The 22906-nt window shown below is 51.0% G+C and overlaps 1 protein-coding gene across 3 annotated transcripts; it reads right to left on the bottom strand.

The window, feature by feature from the left end:
- Nucleotides 1-7128: 7128 nt before the first annotated feature.
- Nucleotides 7129-21908, bottom strand: LOC123409015 (sulfate transporter 3.2-like). Of its 3 annotated transcripts, XM_045102019.1 has the most exons (4): nt 21139-21852; nt 20974-21050; nt 20693-20883; nt 7129-7228 (listed from the first exon to the last, which is right to left on the bottom strand). In XM_045102019.1, the coding sequence occupies exons 1-4, from the start codon at nt 21329-21331 to the stop codon at nt 7222-7224; spliced, it is 468 nt and encodes a 155-aa protein (XP_044957954.1). In that variant the 5' UTR covers nt 21332-21852; the 3' UTR covers nt 7129-7221. The 3 variants fall into 3 exon arrangements, with proteins under 3 accessions (XP_044957954.1, XP_044957952.1, XP_044957953.1); XM_045102017.1 differs by lacking the exon at nt 7129-7228 and having other exon boundaries at nt 20520-20883; nt 21139-21908; XM_045102018.1 differs by lacking the exon at nt 7129-7228 and having other exon boundaries at nt 20520-20883; nt 20974-21047; nt 21139-21874.
- Nucleotides 21909-22906: the final 998 nt, after the last annotated feature.

Below are 22906 nucleotides of genomic sequence, written 5' to 3'. Positions count from 1 at the left end.
AACAATCTCCCACTTGCACTAGAGTCAATAATCTAGTTACATTGTGATGTATCGAACACCATAGCATTATGGTGTTGATCATGTTTTGCTCGTGGAAGAGGTTTAGTCAACGGGTCTGCAATATTCAGATCCGTGTGTACTTTACAAATATCTATCATTCCACTCTGGACATGGTCCTGGATGGAGTTGTAGCGGCGTTTGATGTGCTTCGTCTTCCGGTGAAACATGGGCTCCTTGGCTATGGCAATGGCCCCAGTGTTATCACAGAAGAGTGTCATTGGACCCGACGCGCTTGGAACCACTCCAAGGTCGGTGATGAGCTCCTTCATCCAAATTCCTTCATGAGCTGCTCCGGAAGCAGCTATGTACTCCACTTCACATGTAGATGCTGCCACGACTTCTTGCTTGCTGCTCCACCAGCTCACTGCCCCACCATTCAACACATATACATATCCGGTCTGTGACTTAGAGTCATCCGGATCTGTGTCGAAGCTAGCGTCGACGTAACCCTTTACGACGAGCTCTTCTTCACCTCCATAAACGAGAAATATTTCCTTAGTCCTTTTCAGGTACTTAAGGATATTCTTGACCGTTGTCCAGTGTTCCATACCAGGATCACTTTGGTACCTCCCTACCAAGCTTATGGCAAGGTTTATATCAGGTCTGGTACACAGCATGGCATACATTAAAGAGCCCACGGCTGATGCGTAGGGGACAGAACTCATCTTCTCTCTATGTGCTGCCGTGGTCGGCGACTGAGTCTTACTCAATCTCATACCTTGCAAAACTGGCAAGAACCCTTTCTTTGAGTTTTCCATATTGAACTTCTTCAATATCTTGTCAAGGTATGTACTTTGCGAAAGACCTATGAAGCGTCTCGATCTATCTCTATAGATCTTGATGCCTAATATGTATGCAGCTTCTCCAAGGTCCTTCATTGAAAACTCTTGTTCAAAGAGGCCTTTATGCTCTCCAACATCTCTATATTATTCTCCATCAATAATATGTTATCCACATACAGTATGAGGAAAGCTATAGAGCTCCCACTCACTTTCTTGTACAGACAGGCTTCTCCATAAACCTGTATGAACCCAAACGCTTTAATCACCTCATTAAAGCGAATGTTCCAACTCCGAGATGCTTGAACCAGCCCATAGATGGAGCGTTGGAGCTTGCACACTTTGTTAGCACCCTTAGGGTCGACAAAACCTTCTGGTTGCATCATATACAAGTCTTCCTTAAGGTTCCCGTTAAGGAACGCTGTTTTGACGTCCATTTGCCAAATTTCATAATCATAAAAGGCGGCAATTGCTAACATGATTCAGACTGATTTCAGCTTCGCTACGAGAGAGAAAGTCTCTTCGTAGTCAACTCCTTGAATTTGTCGAAAACCCTTTGCGACAAGTCGAGCTTTGTAAACGGTTACATTACCGTTTGCATCAGTCTTCTTCTTGAAGATCCATTTATTTTCTATGGCTCGCCGGTCATCGGGCAAGTCCACCAAAGTCCATACTTTGTTCTCATACATGGATCCTATCTCGGATTTCATAGCCTCAAGCTATTTGTTGGAATCCGGGCCCGCCATTGCTTCTTCATAGTTCGAAGGTTCACCGTTGTCTAATAACATGATTTCCATCATAGGGTTGCCGTACCACTCTGGTGCGGAGCGTGCCCTTGTGGACCTTCGCGGTTCAGTAGTAACTTGATCCGAAGCTTCATGATCATCATCATTAACTTCCTCTTCAGTCGGTGTAGGCGCCACATCAACAACTTCCCGCGCTGCGCTACTATCCTGTTCGAGAGGGGGTGTAATTACCTCATCAAGTTCTACCTTCCTCCCACTTACTTCTTTCGAGAGAAACTCTTTCTTTAGAAAGGATCCGTTCTTGGCAACAAAGGTTTTACCTTCGGATCTAAGATAGAAGGTATACCCAATAGTTTCCTTAGCGTATCCTATGAATACACATTTCTCCGCTTTGGGTTCGAGCTTTTCTGGTTGAAGTTTCTTCACATAAGCATCGCAGCCCCAAACTTTAAGAAACAACAACTTAGGTTTCTTGCCAAACCATAGTTCATACGGTGTCGTCTCAACGGATTTAGACGGTGCCCTATTTAAAGTGAATGCTGCAGTTTCTAATGCGTATCCCCAAAATGATAGCGGTAAGTCGGTAAGAGACATCATAGATCGCACCATATCTAATAAAGTGCGATTAAGACGTTCAGACACTCCGTTGCGTTGCGGTGTGCCAGGTGGCGTCAGTTGTGAAACGATTCCGCACTTCCTTAGATGTGTTCCAAACTCGTGACTCAAATATTCTCCTCCACGATCAGATCGTAGACACTTAATTTTTCTGTCACGTTGATTCTCGACCTCACTCTGAAATTCCTTGAACTTCTCAAATGTCTCAGACTTGTGCTTCATCAAGTAGATATACCCATACCTACTCAAATCATCGGTGAGAGTGAGAACATAACGATAGCCACCGCGAGCTTCAACGTTCATTGGACCACACACATCAGTATGTATTATTTCCAATAAGTCGGTTGCTCTCTCCATTATACCTGAGAATGGAGTCTTAGTCGTCTTGCCCATGAGGCACGGTTCACATGTGTCAAATGATTCAAAGTCAAGAGACTCTAATAGTCCATCAGTATGGAGCTTCTTCATGCGCTTAACGCCGATATGACCAAGGCGGCAGTGCCACAAGAATGTGGGACTATCATTATCAACTTTACATCTTTTGGTACTCACACTATGAATATGTGTAACATCACAATCGAGATTCATCAAGAATAAACCATTCACCAGCGGAGCATGACCATAAAACATATCACTCATATAAATAGAACAATCATTATTCTCTGACTTAAATGAGTAGCCGTCTCGCATTAACCAAGACCCTGATACAATGTTCATGCTTAAAGCTGGTACTAAATAACAATTATTAAGGTTTAAGACTAATCCCGATGGTAGATGTAGAGGTAACGTGCCGACGGCGATCACATCGACCTTTGAACCATTCCCGACGCGCATCGTCACCTCGTCCTTGGCCAGTCTCCGCTTATTCCGTAGTTTCTGCTTTGAGTTGCAAATGTGAGCAACAGCACCGGTATCAAATAACCACGAGCTACTACGAGCGCTGGTAAGGTACACATCAATAACATGTATATCACATATACCTTTAATGTTGCCGGTCTTCTTGTCCGCTAAGTATTTGGGGCAGTTCCGCTTCCAGTGACCCTTTCCCTTGCAATAGAAGCACTAAGTCTCGGGCTTGGGTCCATTCTTTTTCTTCTTCCCGGCATCTGGCTTACCGGGCGCGGCAACAGCTTTGCCGTCTTTCTTGAAGTTCTTCTTACCCTTGCCCTTCTTGAAACTAGTGGTCTTGTTGACCATCAACACTTGATGCTCTTTCTTGATTTCTACTTCTGCAGACTTGAGCATCGAGTACAACTCGGGAATGGTCTTCTCCATCCCTTTCATGTTGTAGTTAAGCACAAAGCCTTTCTAGCTTGGTGGGAGAGATTGGAGGATTCTGTCAATTATAGCATCATCCGGAAGTTCGACTCCAAGTGAAGTCAGACGACCGTGTAACCCAAACATTTTGAGTATGTGCTCACTGACAGAACTGTTCTCCTCCATCTTACAACTAAAGAACTTGTCAGAGACTTCATATCTCTCGACACGGGCATGAGCTTGAAAAACTAGCTTCAGCTCCTGGAACATCTCATATGCCCCGTGTTGCTCAAAACGCCTTTGGAGCCCCGTTTCTAAACTGTATAACATGCCACATCTAACCAGAGAGTAGTCATCACTCCGCGTTTGCCAGACATTCAGAATGTCCTGGGCTGCTGCGGGAGCGGGAGGGTCACCTAGCGGCGCATCAAGGACATAAGCCTTTTTAGCTACTTCAAGGATGAGCTTCAAGTTGCGAACCCAGTCCGCATAGTTGCTACCATCATCTTTCAGCTTGTTTTTCTCTAGGAATGCGTTGAAATTGAGGTTGACGTTGGCCATCTACAATATTTATAAAGAAAACTTTTAGACTAAGTTCATGACAATTAAGTTCATTTAATCAAATTAAGTATGAACTCCCACTTAAATCGACATCCCTCTAGTCATCTAAGTGATACATGATCCATGTTGACTAACCCGTGTCCGATCATCACGTGAGACGGACTAGTCACCATGGTGAGCAACTTCATGCTGATCGTATTCAACCATAGGACTCATGTTCGACCTTTCGGTCTCTTGTATTCGAGGTCATGTCTGTACATGCTAAGCTCGTCGAGTCAACCTAGTTGTTTCGCGTGTGTAAATCTGGCTTACACCCGTTATATGCGAACGTTAGAATCTATTACACCCGATCATCACGTGGCTCTTCGAGACAACGATCCTTCGCAACGGTGCACACTTAGGGGAATACGTTCTCGAAATTTTAAGAGGGATCATCTTATTATGCTACCGTCGTTCTAATCAATAAGATGTAAAACATGATAAACATCACAATGCAATCATATAGTGACATGATATGGCCATTATCATCTTCGCCCTTTCGATCTCCATCTTCAGGCATCGCATGATCATCATCGTCACCGGCGTGACACCATGATCTCCATCATCGTGTCTCCGTGAAGTCGTCACGCCAACTACTACTATCACTACTACTATAGCTAACCGTCAGCAATGAAGTAAAAGTAGTAAGCACATGGCGTTGCATCTCATACAATAAATTAAGACAACTCCTATGGCTCCTGCCCGGTTGTCATACTCATCGACATGCAAGTCGTGAAACCTATTACAATAACATGATCATCTCATACATCATACATGCAACATCACAACTTTGGCCATATCACATCACATGTCAAACCCTGCAAAAACAAGTTAGACGTCCTCTAATTGTTGTTGCAAGTTTTACGTGGCTGATTTGGGTTTCTAGCAAGAACGCCTTCTTACCTACGTGACAGCCACAACGATGATATGAAAAGCTATTTACCCTTCATAAGGACCCTTTTCATCAAATCCAATCCGACTAGAGTAGGAGAGACAGACACCCGCTAGCCACCTTTATGCACGGTGTGCATGTCTGTCGGTGGAACCAGTCTCACGTAAGCGTACGTGTAAAGTCGGTCCGGGCCGCTTCATCCCACAATACCGCCGGAAAAGAATAAGACTAGTAGCGGCAAGCAAATTGACAAATCATCACCCACAACTTTTGTGTTCTACTCGTGCATAGAATCTACGCATAGAAAACCTGGCTCGGATGCCACTCTTGGGGTAACGTAGCATAAATTCAAAATTTTCCTAAGCATATTCAGATCTTCCTATGGAGAGACCAGCAACGAGAGAGGGGTAAGAGCATCTTCATACCTTTGAAGATCGCTAAGCGGAAGCATTGCTAGAACGCGGTTGATGGAGTCGTACTCGCAGCGATTCCGATCTAGTGCCGAACTACGGCACCTCCGCGTTCAACACACGTGCAGCCCGGTGACGTCTCCCGCACATTGATCCAGCAAGGAGGAGGGAGAGGTTGGGGAAGAACTCCGGCAGCACGACGGCGTGGTGTCGATGGAGAGACGAGGTCTCCCGGCAGGGCTTCGCCAAGCACCAGCACAGAGGAGGAGAAAGAAGGGCAGGGCTGCGCCGAGGGAGAGGGAGAAGTCTATCTCCCAAGGGCCAAAACCCCTCTCTATTTATAGGAGGAGGGGGAGGGGCTGCGCCACCCCTAGGGTTCCCCCCCTAGGTGGTGCGGCAGCCATCATATGGGAAAGGAGGCGGCGGCTAGGGTGGGAGGGGGTAGTGCACCACCTGGTGGGGCTAAGGCCCACCTGTGCCTAGGGTTTGCCCCCCTTCCCTCTCCCCTGCGCATTGGGCTGAGTGGGGAGGCGCACCAGCCCACCTAGGGGCTGGTTCCCTCCCCCACTTGGCCCATCTTACCTCCCGGGGTCGTTGCCCCCCTTCGGTGGACCCCCGGGGCCACCTCCCGTGGTCCCGGTGGTCCCGGTACGTTACCGGTGATGCCCGAAACACTTCCGGTGTCCGAAACCATCCGTCCTATATATCAATATTTACCTCCGGACCATTCCGGGGCTCCTCGTGACGTCTGGGATCTCATCCGGGACTCCGAACAACTTTCGGTAACCTCATATAACAATGCCCTATAACCCTAGCGTCACCGAACCTTAAGTGTGTAGACCCTACGGGTTCGGGAGACAGGCAGACATGACCGAGACACCTCTCTGGCCAATAACCATCAGCGGGGTCTGGATACCCATGGTGGCTCCCACTTGCTCCACGATGATCTCATTGGATGAACCACGATGTCAAGGATTCAATCAATCCCGTATACGATTCCCTTTGTCTGTCGGTATAGAACTTGCCCGAGATTCGATCGTCGGTATGCCTATACCTTGTTCAATCTCGTTACCGGTAAGTCTCTTTACTCGTTCCGTAGCACGTCATCGTGTGACTAACTCCTTAGTCACATTGAGCTCATGATGATGTTCTACCGAGTGGGCCCACAGATACCTCTCCGTCACACGGAGTGATAAATCCCGATCTTGATTCGTACCAACCCAACAGATACTTTCAGAGATACCCGTAGTGCACCTTTATAGTCACCCAGTTACGTTGTGACGTTTGATACACCCAAAGCACTCCTACGGCATCCGGGAGTTGCACAATCTCATGGTCGAAGGAAAAGACACTTGACATTAGAAAAGCTTTAGCATACGAACAATACGATTTAGTGCTATGCTTAGGATTGGGTCTTGTCCATCACATCATTCTCCCAATGATGTGATCCCGTTATCAATGACATCTAATGCCCATGATCAGGAAACCATGATCATCTATTGACTAACGAGCTAGCCCACTAGAGGCTTGCTAGGGACACATTGTGATCTATTTATTCACACATGTATTACTGTTTCCTGTTAATACAATTATAGCAGGAACAATAGACGATTATCATGAACAAGGAAATATGATTATAACCGTTTTATTATTGCCTCTAGGGCCAATCCATGAACTTGTGCGTATCCATCTGCATCTATATCGACCACCAACAAGTAAGCATAACCATTTTACAGGAAAATTGAAAACGGGGTGGGGAGGAGTTGGTATATCGGATGGGTTGGTGACCCGACTGTGCAAAAGGAAAATTAAAGACACACCCCTTCGGTTGAAATATTCAGCTATCTCTTGATGGTGTTTCGTCAGACCCTGTAATTCCATAAAACAATCATATCAAAACAAGTAAATCGGGCTAGCTAAGATTGTTGGAAGAGATGGACCTTGCCTCTAGTGTGGAGCTTCTTATGTGAAGGTTGTACCGCTGTACATAATAACATGAAGCAAGTTCTTTTTCATAATAATAATCTTAATCGTGAGTCATCACTATGTAAAATCTCAGAGCTGGTAAAACTTCTATAGAGTTCCTAGGAAATGTCAAACAAGCCAAATGTTCCACATAGATAGTCTAATCCATCAGCCCTCCAACTTAAATTTCACTTCGGTGCTGATGGGGTTATAGTCCTAGGGTAGGGTCATAGGCCTGCCCTGTAGGTCCTACCCAAGGACTACCCCTCACAAAGGACAAGGCCCTTAGTCAGCTCCGACTGAATTAAGGAGTCCCCATCATCCAGTCGGTAACAGGTCCTCAATCATCCAGTCGGAGACTAGCATTCGGAGGATATCAAGCTAACCGACTGGATACCACTCGGTACATCGTAACCCCCCTGGAGGGAAACGGTCGTACGTTTCCAGGTGCATTTATTAGCATTTAGGGCGTACGTTACCTGTAACGTACGCATTCAATCGCCACTATTCCACCCCTGTACCGGAACCGTTGTGGAGGGCAGCCCACTCTATTTAAGCCACCCTCCCCCACTGGTAGAGGGGTTAGCAACTCATTGTATTCCATATTTCCACTCGACAACAAGCTCCTTGAGCACTGAGACGTAGGGCTATTACCTCCACCGCAGAGGGACCTGAACTCATACAACCTCGCCGTAGCTAAGGCTCTGCCCATCCTTTTCGTACCCTACACATCTACTGTCAGGCTTATACCCACGACAGTTGGCGCCCACCTTGGGGCAGGCGTCTAAGCGACTTCCGACGAGTTTGCGACTACTTCCTTTAGTCATGTCGTCCGGTGGAGGTTCGAGCATGGGTCACCAGATCTTCTTCGGCGCTCTCTCCTTCATCATCGATGATTCGGCATGGCTTCGGGATGCTCCTCTCGACGTCGAGGCGCTTCCCCGTCGTGGGGCTACGCACTTCCGTGCCGGCGCCCGCGACATTCTTCTTCTCCAACAGTCGGCTCCGGTGTCGACCTGCACCGCCGTCACGCGCCGCAGCAAGCGGTCTCGCCGTCCGCGGCTCCAGCGTTGGGTGCAACACGCCCAGGCGCGCCAGAACGCGTCTTCACAAGTGGCGGTTCTAGAGTCCGTTGTGGTTGCCCCGCTGTCCCAGCACTCGGACTCGGTTCCGACTGAGTTTCCTTCCGCGTATGCGGGTCGCGGGCCCGCAGCAGAAGTACACATGGCCAACTCCCATGAAGATCCTCTCAAGCTGGCCGGAGCGGGCGCGAGGTCGGCGAAACGTCCGGCGCGCGCCGTCCACCTCGCCGTTCTGCCAGTCGGCACACTCGACGGAGCAACGTGGAGTTGTTTCGCACACCCCTCCTCAACTTGGCTGCGGCTGCCAAGATAGCCGATTCCCTCCAGCCGACTGATTCAGAGGCTGGTAGAGGGATCGAGCAGATCCGAGCCCTGTTGCACACGACGCAGCAGCAGAATTCGGCGGTCTCCCAGTCCCACAACAGGATCCATAATAGTTCTGTTCATGCGAATACGCATCGGTCGGTTCACAGCCCTGGTTCCCATCAGCGGCACAGGGGAGGCAACCGTTCCATGAATCACGAAGATCGCCGCCGTTCACGCACCCCTCCGCGGGGTGGGCCCTATGGGTCCCGACATCATGACGATCGGCGTTCAGTCGGCGACACTTACGACCCAAGGCCCGACGCAAGAGGGCGTATCGCCCAGCGAAGGGTCGACAGGGGCCGAGCCCACCGCGTTGGTCACGATATGGACCATCCAAGTGGAAGCAGGACCATCGTGTCTGGTCCCGAGTGTTTTAGTCGAGCCATCCGCTCGGCTGACATCCCGCCCAACTTCCGATTGGCGACGGGAATCAACAAGTTTACAGGAGAGTCCAAGCCGGAAACATGGCTAGATGACTACCGAGTGCCAGTCCAGATCGGGGGAGGAGACGACCATGTCGCCATGAAGCACCTCCCTCTGATGCTTGACGGCTCGGCGCGAGCATGGCTGAACCAGTTGGCCCCGTCAAGCATCTACAGCTGGGCAGATCTGGCCCGAGTGTTCATCAGGACCTTCGAGGGGACGTGCAAACGCCCTGCTGGCCTTGTGGAGCTCCAGCACTACGTCGAGAAGCAGAATGAGCCCCTGCGCGACTTCATCCAGCGTTGGACGACTCTCTACCACACGGTGGAGAACGTCACCGAACATCAAGCAGTCTGCGCCTTCAAGGCAGGCGTGCGGTACAGGGATCTGTACCTGAAGTTTGGCCGAACAGGCGACATCTCCATGAGCAAGATGATGGAGATAGCGGCTCGCTATGCAAATGGCGAAGAAGAGGACCACATCCGAAGCGGCAAGCACAAGACAGTCAGTGATGGAGACGGGAATAACACTCGGAAACAGAAGCAGAAGGCTCCGTCCGCTCCGCAAGCAGAAGCTGCAGCCGTAACCAATGCCAAGTTCAAGGGCAAAGGGAAGGCGCAGTTTACCCCCAAGAAGAAGCAGTTCAATAATCCCATCCTGGACCAGCCTTGTCCAGTTCACACGAAGATGGACGAAGAAGGCAACCCCATATATCCAAAGCATACCACTCGACAGTGTCGCCTCCTGATCCAGGGGTTCGGCGAAGGGCAACCGAGTGAAAAAGACAACGAACAGGATGAGGAGGATAAGGAGGATCTGTTCCCCCAAGTCCATGCAACTCTCATGATTTTTGCTAACGTCGAGAGCAAGAGTCGACTGAAGTTGGTGAACAGGGAGGTGAACATGGCCACCCCCGCCAACCCCAAGTTCCTAAAATGGTCCCAGACTGCGCTCACCTTTGACCAGTCGGATCATCCAGCACACGTGCCCACCCCAGGGAGGCAGGCTCTGGTCGTCGACCCGGTGGTGGAAGGAGTCCGACTGCGCAAAGTCCTCATGGACGGCGGCGGCGGCTTGAACATCATGTACGCCGACACTCTCAAGGGGATGGGCATTCCGATGTCCAAACTCAGCGAGAGCAGCATGCAGTTCCATGGAGTCGTCCCTGGACAGAAGGCCAAGTCACTCGGCCAGATCGCGTTGGACGTCGTTTTCGGCTCTGACAAGAACTTCCGCAAGGAAAAGCTGACGTTCGAAGTGGTGGACTTTCAGAGTGCTTACCACGCAATTCTGGGCCGCCCGGCGTACGCACGTTTCATGGCCCGTCCATGTTACGTATACCTGAAGCTGAAGATGCCAGGTCCAAAAGGTGTGATCACCATCACGGGCAATCGTCAGCGGGCCGAAGAGTGCCTGCAGCAGGGATCAAGAATCGCCGACCAGCAGATGGTCATCCTTGAGCTCGACGAGTACAAGAAGACAGCCGACCCCGCCGACCTGATGCGCTCAAAGAAACCAGCTTCAGAGTCTGCATTCCAGTCGGCAGGAGAGACGAAGAAGGTCAGCATCCACCCGACGGACGACACTGCTGCCCCGACGAACATCTCCACTACCCTCGATCCAAAATAGGAAGCCGAGCTCACCCAATTCCTCCGTGAGAACTGGGACATCTTTGCATGGAAACCCTCTGACATGCCAGGTGTACCCAGGGAGTTGGCTGAGCACCGACTGCATGTGGATCCCGCCGCTCGGCCCGTCCGAGAGCGCCTGCGCCGGTCCACCACGCACAAGAGGAAGGCAATCGGGGAAGAAGTGGCCAAGCTGCTGGCAGCCAACTTCATTCGCGAGGTTCACCACTCCGAGTGGCTCGCCAATGTTGTCATGGTGCCCAAGAAGGATAAGTCGCTCCGAATGTGCATCGACTTTAAGCATCTCAATAAGGTCTGCCCAAAAGACCATTTTCCGCTCCCCCGCATAGATCAAATTATCGATTCAACTACGGGTTGTGAGCGTCTGTCTTTTCTTGATGCCTATTCGGGTTATCATCAGATCCGTCTGTATGGTCCCGATGAGTTAAAAACAGCCTTCATCACCCCATTCGGGTGGTTCTGCTACATCACTATGCCTTTCGGTTTGAAGAATGCAGGAGCTACCTTTATTCGCATGATCGAAAAATGCCTTCTTGACCAGATCGGTCGGAATGTGGAGGCATACATGGATGATATCGTAGTCAAGTCACGCAAAGGCTCCGACCTGCTGATTGAATTGGTAGAAACATTCGCCAACCTTCGTAGGTACGATATCAAACTCAACCCCGCCAAATGTTCATTCGGCGTTCCCAGCGGAAAGTTACTCGGTTTCTTCGTTTCCGAACGAGGGATCGATGTCAACCCCAAAAAGATCTGGACCATCATTCGAATGGAGAGGCGGGTCAGAATACACGATGTTCAACGGCTCACAGGTTGCCTAGCGGCTTTGAGCAGGTTCATCAGTCGACTCGGCGAGAAAGCACTTCCTCTGTACCGACTCATGAAGAAATCAGATACTTTCGAGTGGACAAACGAAGCCCAAGTCGCATTCGACGACCTCAAAGTCCTACTTTCCACCCAGCCGGTTCTTACTGCTCCACTCAGTAAAGAGCCCCTTCTTCTGTATATCGCGGCTACAAATCAAGTCGTCAGTACTGTTCTTACAGTCGAACGAGAAGAAGAAGGCAAAGCATACAAGGTTCAGCGGCCAGTGTACTACGTCTCCGAGGTCCTGACTCCTTCCAAGCAGAGGTATCCCCACTATCAAAAACTTATCTACGGGATTTACATGACTGCGAACAAGGTGGCTCATTATTTCCAAGACCATTCGGTGTCTGTCGTTTCTGATGCTCCGTTGTCGGAAATTCTCCAGAATCGGGACGCGTCAGGCCGAGTGGCGAAGTGGGCAATGGAGATGTTGTACTGTGATATCAAGTTCGAGGCCAAGAAAGCTATTAAGTCTCAAGCTCTGGCTGACTTCATAGGAGAATGGGTAGAACAACAGCAACTGACCCACATCTACTCGGCCCATTGGACAATGTTCTTTGATGGGTCCAAGATGTTGAATGGCTCCGGCGCTGGCGTTGTGATCATATTGCCAAAGGGCGACAAACTCAAGTACGTGCTGCAGATACACTTCGATTCCTCCAACAACGAGGCAGAGTATGAAGCTCTCCTCTACGGATTGCGCATGGCCATCTCACTCGGCGTCCGTCGCCTGATGGTCTACGGCGATTCAGATTTGGTGGTCAATCAAGTGATGAAAGAGTGGGATGTCAGGAACCCCACCATGACCACATATTGCAATGCAGTGAGGAAGCTCGAGAAAAAGTTTGAAGGTCTGGAACTCCACCATGTTCCGCGACTGAAAAACCAAGCAGGTGATGAATTGGCGAAACTCGGATCCACTCGGAGACCAGTCCCGAGTGACGTCTGCCTCGAGCACTTTCACCTCCCTTCAGTCAAAGAAGATCCTTTTACAGAAGAACCAGTACAACCAAAGAGTTCAACAGATCCGACTGAAGTCGATGTACCTGCTGTGGTTGATCTGGTCATGGAGATTCTTACTGTCATCCCCGATTGGACTGTGTCGATCATTGCATATATCCTGAGACAGGAATTACCAGAAGACGAAGTCCAGGCCAGGCAGATAGTCCGCAGGTCGAAGTCATTCACTGTCATTGATGGCCAATTGTACAGGGAGAGCGTTTCAGGCATTCTCCAATGATGCATCTCCCCAGAGGAGGGGCAGCTGATCCTGGAAGATATTCACTCGGGGACCTGCGGTCATCACGCCTCTTCGAGAGCAATCGTCGCCAAGGCATTCAAGGCTGTTTTTTTCTGGCTGCAGGCAAACGAGATGGCTAAAGATATGGTCGACCGATGTGAGGGCTGTCAGTTCTACTCCAACAAGTCCCACAAGCCGACATCTGCATTGAAGACAATCCCTCTTGTGTGGCCGTTTGCGGTTTGGGGATTAGATACAGTCGGACCATTCAAGACAGGCCAAGGGGGATACACACATCTGTTGGTGGCAGTCGACAAGTTCACGAAATGGATCGAAGCCAAGCCCATCAAGAAACTCGACGCCTCAACAGCCGTCAAGTTTGTCAGGGACATCATCTCCAGATTTGGTGCACCTCACAGCATAATCACGGACAATGGAACAAACTTCGACTCGGACAGATTCAAAGGTTTCTGCGCAAGCCAAGGTATCCGAGTGGATTTTGCTTCCGTAGCACACCCTCAATCCAATGGACAAGCAGAGCGAGCGAATGGACTTATTCTGCAAGGTTTGAAGCCCCGGCTCCTTGGAGAGGTGGGACATGCCGCCGGTGCGTGGGTCACCGAGTTACCGTCAGTGCTTTGGGGTCTCCGCACAACCCCGAACAGATCAACAGGGCGATCACCGTTCTTCCTCGTTTATGGAGCAGAAGCAGTCCTTCCGAGTGACTTGCTTCACAATGCTCCACAAGTCGAACTCTTCTCCGAAGCTGAAGCAGCACAAGCAAGGCAAGATGGAGTGGACCTTCTAGAGGAGGAGCGCGAGATGGCATTGACTCGCTCAACCATTTATCAACAAGATCTGCGGCGTTTTCATGCACGCCGCGTCAGGAGTCGGACGTTCCAAGCAGGCGATATGGTGCTCCGAGTGGATCAGCAAAGACCTCACAAGTTGGCTTCTGCCTAGGAAGGACCCTTCATCATCTCCAAGGTGCTGAACAACGGAGCATACAGACTCTACAACATCGACAGGGAGACAGACGAGCCGCGAGCATGGAACGGAGATCTCCTGAAGCGCTTCTACACGTGACCGTCGACTCAAGCAATGTAAAGAACAAGTATTGATGAAATAATATAAAGCAGGTTAAGCTTTTGCAGATTCAGAATTCTTCCACGGCCGCACACTCCGGTCTCAAAAAAAATTTCTTCGAGTGTGCACTTAACGTCACACTCGAGGACTTAGCTGCGATCCAGAATCGTCTAAGGATTAACTTTCTCCGAGTGTGCACTTAACGTCACACTCAGGGACTTAGCTGCGATCCAGCATCGCCTAAGCACTAACTTTCTCCGAGTGTGCACTTAACGTCAGACTCGGGGACTTAGCTGCGATCCAGCATCGCCTAAGCATTACCTTTCTCCGAGTGTACACTTAACGTCACACTCGGAGACTTAGCTGCGATCCAGCATCGCCTAAGCATTAACTTTCTCCGAGTGTGCACTTAACGTCACACTCGGGGACTTAGCTGCGGTCCAGCATCGCCTAAGCATTAACTTTCTCCGAGTGTGCGCTTAACGTCACACTCGGAGACTTAGCTGCGATCCAGCATCGCCTAAGTATTAACTTTCTCCGAGTGTGCACTTAACGTCACACTCGGGGACTTAGCTGCGGTCCAGCATCGCCTAAGTATTAACTTTCTCCGAGTGTGCACTTAACGTCACACTCGGGGACTTAGCTGCGGTCCAGCATCGCCTAAGTATTAACTTTCTCCGAGTGTGCACTTAACGTCACACTCGGGGACTTAGCTGCGATCCAGCATCGCCTAAGTATTAACTTTCTCCGAGTGTGCACTTAACGTCACACTCGAGGACTTAGTTGCGGTCCAGCATCGCCTAAGTATTAACTTTCTCCGAGTGTGCACTTAACGTCACACTCGGGGACTTAGCTGCGATCCAGAATCGCCTAAGTAATATCTTTCTCCGAGTGTGCACTAAACATCGCACTCGGAGACTTAGCTGCGATAAATAATCGCCTAATTATCAAATTTAACAGACCTTGCACTCGGGGACTTAGCTGCGATCCAGAATCGCCTAACTACATGAGTTACAGACCCTCATTGAGGCTCATGTGGATGTCAAAACAACTGACAACTACATGAGTTGCAGACCCTCATTGAGGCTCATGTAGATGTCAAAACAACTGACAACTACATCAGTACTAACTCGCCTCGAGTGTGACTTGATAGTCGCACTCGACAACATCGCTGCGATCCTGCATCGCCCAAGTACTCTTTGATCTCCGAGTACGTCCTACCGATCCACTCGGTGATCCTACCGATCTACTTGGAGATAATACAGATCCAATCGGAAATTTCACAGACCCTCAATGAGGTTCATGCAGATGTCAAGACAACTGACATGTTCCGAATGTTTGCCCCTGGCTTCACCAAGAAACGCCAAACAAAAACTCGAGTCAAAATTGCAACAGAAGAGCAAAGGATTCGATGTCAAGTTCAACCACAGATAATGGCTCGGTGTGGATCAAGCTTACCCACACCGAAACGAGAATGTAACGGCCAACAGCAGTGGCCAAAGTTTCTTACAAAGCAACACTCGGCATACCGAGGATAATGTTTTCTTACGCGTCGTCTGGATCGGCGCCAGGACTGGAGGGCTCCACGAAGGTGTCCAGGTCGATTCCGTCGGCGATGCGGGTGGCACTTTCAAGGAAGGTTTCCATGAAGTCTTCGAATTGAAGTTTCTTCGTGTTGGCCACCTTCAACGTTTTCAGCTTCTCCTCGCGCACCTCCTTGCAATGAACTCGGACCAAGGACAGAGCAACATCTGCACCACAACGAGCCGCAGATTTCTTCCATGACTGCACTCGGTCGAGGACCTCCTCCAGTCGACTCAGCAAGTTTTCCATCTCCTGCCGCGACTCATCTTCAGGCCAAAGCTCCTTGTCGATCCGGCCAACGATTTCTCTCAATCGACCGATGAAAGGACCAACTTTGCCCACGCGGATGTGTGCTCGGAGCAGATCTCGGTTGGCATCCTCGTCGAGTGGAACGTTCTGGAGAATCGACCGCTCCACATCAGCTGCTTCAGCTTCAGCGTCAATGCAAAAATCTGCGACAACATGACAAGCAAACAATAAGCGCCGAGTCTAACACGCATAACACAAGCACTCGGAAAAAGCAGGACTTACCAGCCATACGCGTCATCATCTGCCGAGCCCAGTCGCTGACATATTTCTCCTGCGCTCTGCACCGTTTGTTCAGCACGTTCATTTGCCCCATCAGAGCACTCCTTTGTTTCCCCATCTTTTCAACTTCCTCAGTCAGCATTTTGTTCGCTTCACGAGCCTGCTCCAGCGACTTCTCTCTTTCCGCCAGAACCTCCTTCATACCAGCCATTGCAAGCAGGGCCGCATCCAGCTCACCAGCAAATTGCACCTTTTCTGCCCTGAGAGTCTCATATGATGTCCCCATCTCGCAAGTTTTCTGCCAGTCAGCGCCAAGCGACGATCAGATAAATCCAACAATACCAAGTCTAAGTTCTTCAGACCCCTGCCGACGCAAGCAGTCGACAGCGGTCTCGGGGACTACACCCAGTGGGTTCACTGAGAGTGACCCCACTGGCATGAAACTCAAATAGGTCCGCCCTATTGAGCTACATGATAACACCTAAGCCTATGAAGCTAATACTACCCCACCCGAGTAAATTTACTCTCGGGGACTCTTACAGTAAGTGTACTCCGAGTACCAACTGTTAGCAGTCGACTATATTATCCACGAATATGAACAAGTCAAAGACAATATGCATAAAGACAACTGCCGGTGCAAGCACTCGACAGAAGTCTCGGGGACTACACCCACTGGGTTCACCCAGAGTGAACCCATTGCAAACATCATCTGATATCCGAGAACACCCAGTGGGTTACAAGAGAAAACTAATTACTTACTAGCCCACTTACTCGGATATCGTCCCGCAACTCCAAGCTCCGCTGGTACGAGGAGGCGATGGAGTCGTACGCCTTTTTGGCTTCTCCCGCCATCAGCTCGGCCTGCACCATGGCCCCCTTGGCCGCTCCCACCTGATCCTCCGAGAGGTGCTAGATGTTGAACTCGACATTGGACGGGCCTGGCTTCGTCGGAAGCTCCCTGGGCATCCCAAGGCCCGCTCCAGTCGGCTCAGCCGCCACCAACGCCTCCTCAGTCGGCGACATCGCTTCAATCGGCGGCACGTCCGCGGCGGGAGCAGCAACTGGCGGGACGGCCTCAAGGATAGGCTCTGCGGCTGGCTCAGGCCCCTCCTGGTCACCCTCGCCCACATAAATCGCCCCTGCCAGACCGAATGTCGCGAGATCTCAGAAAAAGAGAAGGACAAGACCGAAGACAGAATTCGCGACGCGATAGTATAACACTCTCGCGGTCGCTACAACGCACCTGGCTGGGACGAGACGACGTTGTCTGCTTCCATGGGATCACCTTCCTGGCGCGCCGGAGAGGTGGCGGAGGTGGCAACCCTGTCGAGTAAAATTCATTCGACCTTCAAACAGGGGTTCAACCGAATATCATAAGAAGTTAGAAGTTCAAAGCACTTACGTCGAGGTGACAGGGACGACGACCTTTATCCGCGGCAAAGCCTTCCGAGGTTTAGACCCACTCGGTTTGGCCACCTTGGAAGGTTGACCCACGGACTCGACAGCAGCGTCCCTGGCCCTCTTGGTGCTCCGAGCTCTCGGCACCGCGGGAGCAGCAGGCGGAGCACTCGAAGATGTCGGAGGAGCCGAGGGAACCACAGGTTCATGTCGACGCTTGGTCCGGTGCTCTGGCAGCGGAGGCGGCGAGTCCTGCTCTTCGTCATCCTCCCCTTCTTCACCAGACTCCTCCTCCGTCTCCCCACTGCCGGAGACGTACTCGCCACTCTCCACGCTGCCCTCTTGGCTGCCTTCTTCCTCCTCCTCGTCCGGGTTCCCGTTCGAGACAGGAGAAAACCAGTTGGTCCACTTCTGCATAAAATTCAGTCGGCGACATCAAACGTCACACAGAGATTCAAGCAACCGATAAGATTAAGACAATTAGGCGCACTCGACAAGTGTTACTCACCTGATTCGGAGGAGGATTATCCGCGTAGAAAGGATTCATTCGCCGAGATCCTTTGGGATTCTCGCAGGGGCCTGTGATCTGGAGCACCCACGAGGTCACCTTCTCCTCAGTCACGCCCACAACGTTGGTCCGAGTGGAATCCTCGGGCCCCGTATAATGCCACATGGCGTGGTCGCGAGCCTGCAGAGGTTGGATACGCCGACCGAGGAAGACCTCCAGCAAGTCTATGCCGGTGACCCCCCCTCCTGACGACATCTACGAGTGCCTCAACCAGAGGTTGGATGTCGTTCTTCTCCGCCTTCGTGAGCGCGAGCTGCTTAGGCGGGGCGGGCCGATCTAAGCTAAAGGGAGGCAGCCCTGTCGCAGCATTCGAACAGGCGATATCCTGGCAATAGAACCACGTCGACTGCCAGTTCCTGACCGACTCACTTAGCTGGAGGGCAGGATAACTACTCCGACTCTTTTTCTGGAAACCTAAGCCCCCGCAGAGCTGGAGAAGATGTGTCTTATCATCCGACTGGTTGAGTCGTTTGATGGTTTGGGATCTAGCAGAAAATATGTGCTTGAACAGCCCCCAATGGGGAGGGCAGCCGATGAAACACTCGCACATAACGATAAAAGCAGAGAGGTGGGCAATAGCATTCGGAGGAAAGTGGTGAAGCTGTGCCCCGAAGTGGTTCATGATGCCCTTAAAGAAAGGATGCGGGGGTAGGGAGAAACCTCGGTAGACATGGCTGAGCAGCAAGACGCGCTCCCCCTCCTGGGGTGCCGGCTCGACCTCGTTCTCAGCCGGCAGCCTCCAAGACTTGTGGACGATCATCCCGTCCTCCACCAGCTGCAGCAGATCCCCCTCCGTCACCGTAGAGGGGAGGAAGTCGCCTTGAATCCACCCCGCCGGCAACGGCCGCTGCCGCCGCTGAGCAGGAGCCGCCGCCTTCCCCTTCTTCTTCCTCGCCTCCATCTTGCTGGTTTGACCCTTGGTCATGGCGGAAGTTGCGAGTTCGCGGAGAGAGAGGAGGAGTGGGGAGGTTAGGTGCGCTGGAGGAGGCGAGGAGGACGAAGCAACGGCAAAAGATCCGGCGGGCGTAACGAAAAACCCTTGTCGCCGGGATTTAAGTAAGGTTCCGACTGGGTCGCTGGCAGGTGGCCCCGAAACCTTATCCCCCGACCGGCCGCGGCGATATCAGTGGAGGAGTTGAAGGCGCGAGAATCGAGGCGTCAGACGCTAATCGAGCGCGCTGGCGTCATCCCCGCTGAGCGTGCGGAAACCAAAATTTGAAGATCCCGAAAAATCCGGTGCTGTTAGTTGACGGGTCGCGTCAAGAGATACCCTGAATACACTCGGTTTCCGACAGTTTGTTCCACGGAGATTTCCACTCGGATCGTTGGTCAGAAAAGATAAAATGGATAGAGGCAAGCAACACCCAAGCCAAGTCCACTCCAGTCGGATCCAAACTTCAAACATCGCTTCGTCGTTCCAACCCCAATCCATTCGGGGACTAATGATGGGGTTATAGTCCTAGGGTAGGGTCATAGGCCTGCCCTGTAGGTCCTACCCAAGGACTACCCCTCACAAAGGACAAGGCCCTTAGTCAGCTCCGACTGAATTAAGGAGTCCCCATCATCCAGTCGGTAACAGGTCCTCGATCATCCAGTCGGAGACTAGCATTCGGAGGATATCAAGCTAACCGACTGGATACCACTCGGTACATCGTAACCCCCCTGGAGGGAAACGGTCGTACGTTTCCAGGTGCATTTATTAGCATTTAGGGCGTACGTTACCTGTAACGTACGCATTCAATCGCCACTATTCCACCCCTGTACCGGAACCGTTGTGGAGGGCAGCGCACTCTATATAAGCCACCCTCCCCCACTGGTAGAGGGGTTAACAACTCATTGTATTCCATATTTCCACTCGACAACAAGCTCCCTGAGCACTGAGACGTAGGGCTATTACCTCCACCGCAGAGGGGCCTGAACTCATACAACCTCGCCGTAGCTAAGGCTCTGCCCATCCTTTTCGTACCCTACACATCTACTGTCAGGCTTATACCCACGACAGGTGCCAATCACTCGACCCAGGCAGAGCATTCCACAAACAAGCACACCCATATAGTCCATTCAGAGCCACCCCAATCCCCCTTGGTACTGCCCCAGACGCGGAGGCCCATCCATCCACACTCATATAGTGAGATTCGAGAGACCAATTAGCACATGGAACCACGCAGGACCGAGCCGTAGCACGGCATCCCACCACCAAATATCCGCACTGGCACATTCTAGGGCTCCCCCGCCACCAAAACTTAGATAAAACAGAGGATGTTGCAATCAGCCGACATTGTGCTGCAACCTAATAGGTATGTATTCTGATGTGCAGGTACGTGCGGTTATTCTCTATCGTTCTCATTAAAAAAACATAGGCATGTCAACTCTAAATGTAACATAGGTAGTTATTCATCTCTTCTTAAGACAAAAAACGCATTGAAAGCTTGGACTTGTACAAAATTCAGTAGCACAACCAACACGTCGGCATTGTTTTCTTCATCTCTTCTTAAGACAGAAAACACATTGAAAGCTTGGACTTGAAATATAGATATCGGCTTGCATTGCCGCTTGGCAACTCAACTCAGGTCATACCTAATCAGACCATGTTCTCGGCGCAAGGCATTGTCAACCACCATGCCCGGTTTGTGGGAGTGCAGCATGAAGTCGCACTCTGCCACGGACTCGCCCACCGTCGGGAAGATCCACTCGTGGCCGATGAGCTCCAGCACCTTGGAGCTGTCTAGCTTCTTCATGATCTCGCTCCCCGGGTTCGCCAACACAATCTGAAACAATGAAGAAACCAGCCATTGTTCATGACAAAGCACACACATATTTCTTCAGAAAGATGGCTTTTTTTGTTTCTCTCTTCTCACCTGAATTGCTCTCCTGTTCAGGGTCTTCTTGAGCTCGTCCAGCATGCTCGTCCTGCTAGTGTCAATGCTGCCAACTGCTGCGTGTATAAAGAACAAGTTTCAGAGATGCTTTGTTCGAAGTGTTCAGATGTAGGCATTGTTTAAGAACACATTGCTGTAACTTACCACCCATGTCAAGGACGACATACTGCACGCCGGTCTCGCCCTTGTCGTTGGTCCGTTCGCCTCTCATCGTCGATCCAACGGGTGATCCTCTCGCGCAGGTAGCCGGAGTTGGCGAAGTAGATGGGCGAGTCCACGCGCAGCACGAGCACGCCGAGCACCGTCTGTGCCATCGTGTACTGGTCTCGCTGCACATGCTCTTCTTACTGAGCGAGGAAGAGGCGGAGCAGCCTCCCGTGCATTAGCCCGAGCCTGAGCCTCCTCGTAGCTCCAGATCCAGGAGCGAATCGAGGCGCCGCCTACCGCCAGGCCCCGCCCGACCTCGCCAGCGGCCGATGACCCTCTCCCACCAACCAACACACCTACATCTCCTCTTTTCTCTCTCTTTCTCCCTCCTCTCTCTCCCTCTCATCCTCTCTCTCTCATACAGGGAATCGAGCGTCGCCGCCATAACCCTTTGGCTGCAGGTCGCCCGCCCTGCCGGGACGGACGCGGGAGAGCCGCGGCCGCCGGGGAAGCTCGTCCGCGCCCGCAGCTGACGTGTGAGGAGAAGGGGGAAGAGAGCGAGGCGGATAGGGTTCGCGAGAGACGTTGAGCTGGCGGTGCACGCGGCAGCCCTGACAGCGGCGGCGGGCGGCGAGGCCGAGGCCGTGCGGGTCCTGCAGCGCGTTGGCTAGCGGATCTGGGCCGGGGTCCCGCGGGTCGGAGAGGCGGATGGGAGGAGAGGAGGAAGAATGGGAGGGAAGGAGGAGGGAGGGAGGGTGGCGGCGGACGAGGGATGGAGGGAGGATGGAGGGGGCTGACTTTTATACGCCCACGCATGAAATGACGAAAATGCCCCTGGAGGGACACGAAATTTACAGGCGGTGGAGGCCGGTGCCAACACTATTCATAGCGCTATAAGGGGCGACGTGGATGGCTTCGTCGTGACTACGAACCCAACTTCTTTTATAAGAGAAATTGCTACGCTAGATCATTGCACAGAAGCATTTCCTATTGAGTCATCATTGAGCTGTGAGTAAATAAAAGTGTGATGATCATCATTAGAGCATTGTCCCATGTGAGGAAATAAAAAAAGGCCAAAGTTGCCCAAAAAAAAGAGAGGCCAAAGAGCCCAAACAAAATAAAAAAATGAGAGAAAAAGAGAGAAGGGACAATGCTACTATCTCCTTTCCACACTTGTGCTTCTTATCAAGCACCATGTTCTTCACGATTGAGAGCCTCTCGTTTTGTCACCACCATATAACTAGTGGGAATTTTTGTTATATAAATTGGCTTGTACATTCCAATGATGGTCTTCCTCAAAATGGCCCTAGGTCTTCGTGAGCAAGCAAGTTGGATGCACACCCACTAGTTCTCCTTTAGAGCTTTCACATATTCATAGCTCTAGTGCATCTTTTGTATGGCAATCCCTACTCATTCACATTGATATCTATTAATGGGCATCTCCATAGCCTTTTTAATACGCCGAGTCAATGTGATCATCTTCTCCTTTTTGTCTCACAACCACCACCACACTCCACTCCATTTATACTGTTATATCCATGGCTCACGCTCATGTATTGCGTGAGAGTTGAAAAAAGTTTGAGAAAGTAAGAGTGCAAAAACAATTACTTGGCCAATTCCGGGGTTGTGCATGATTTAAATTAGTTGTGTGGGGATGATGGAGCATAGCCAGACTATATGATTTTGTAGGGATAACTTTCTTTGGCCTTGTTATTTTGAAAGTTTATGATTACCTTGCTAGTTTGCTTGAAGTATTATTGTTTTC

This window comes from Hordeum vulgare, chromosome 7H (genome assembly GCF_904849725.1).
Source record: "Hordeum vulgare subsp. vulgare chromosome 7H, MorexV3_pseudomolecules_assembly, whole genome shotgun sequence".
NCBI classification, from domain to species: Eukaryota; Viridiplantae; Streptophyta; class Magnoliopsida; order Poales; family Poaceae; genus Hordeum; species Hordeum vulgare.
The sequence above is the reverse complement of the archived record's forward strand: the minus strand, read 5'-3'. Positions and strand labels throughout refer to the sequence as shown.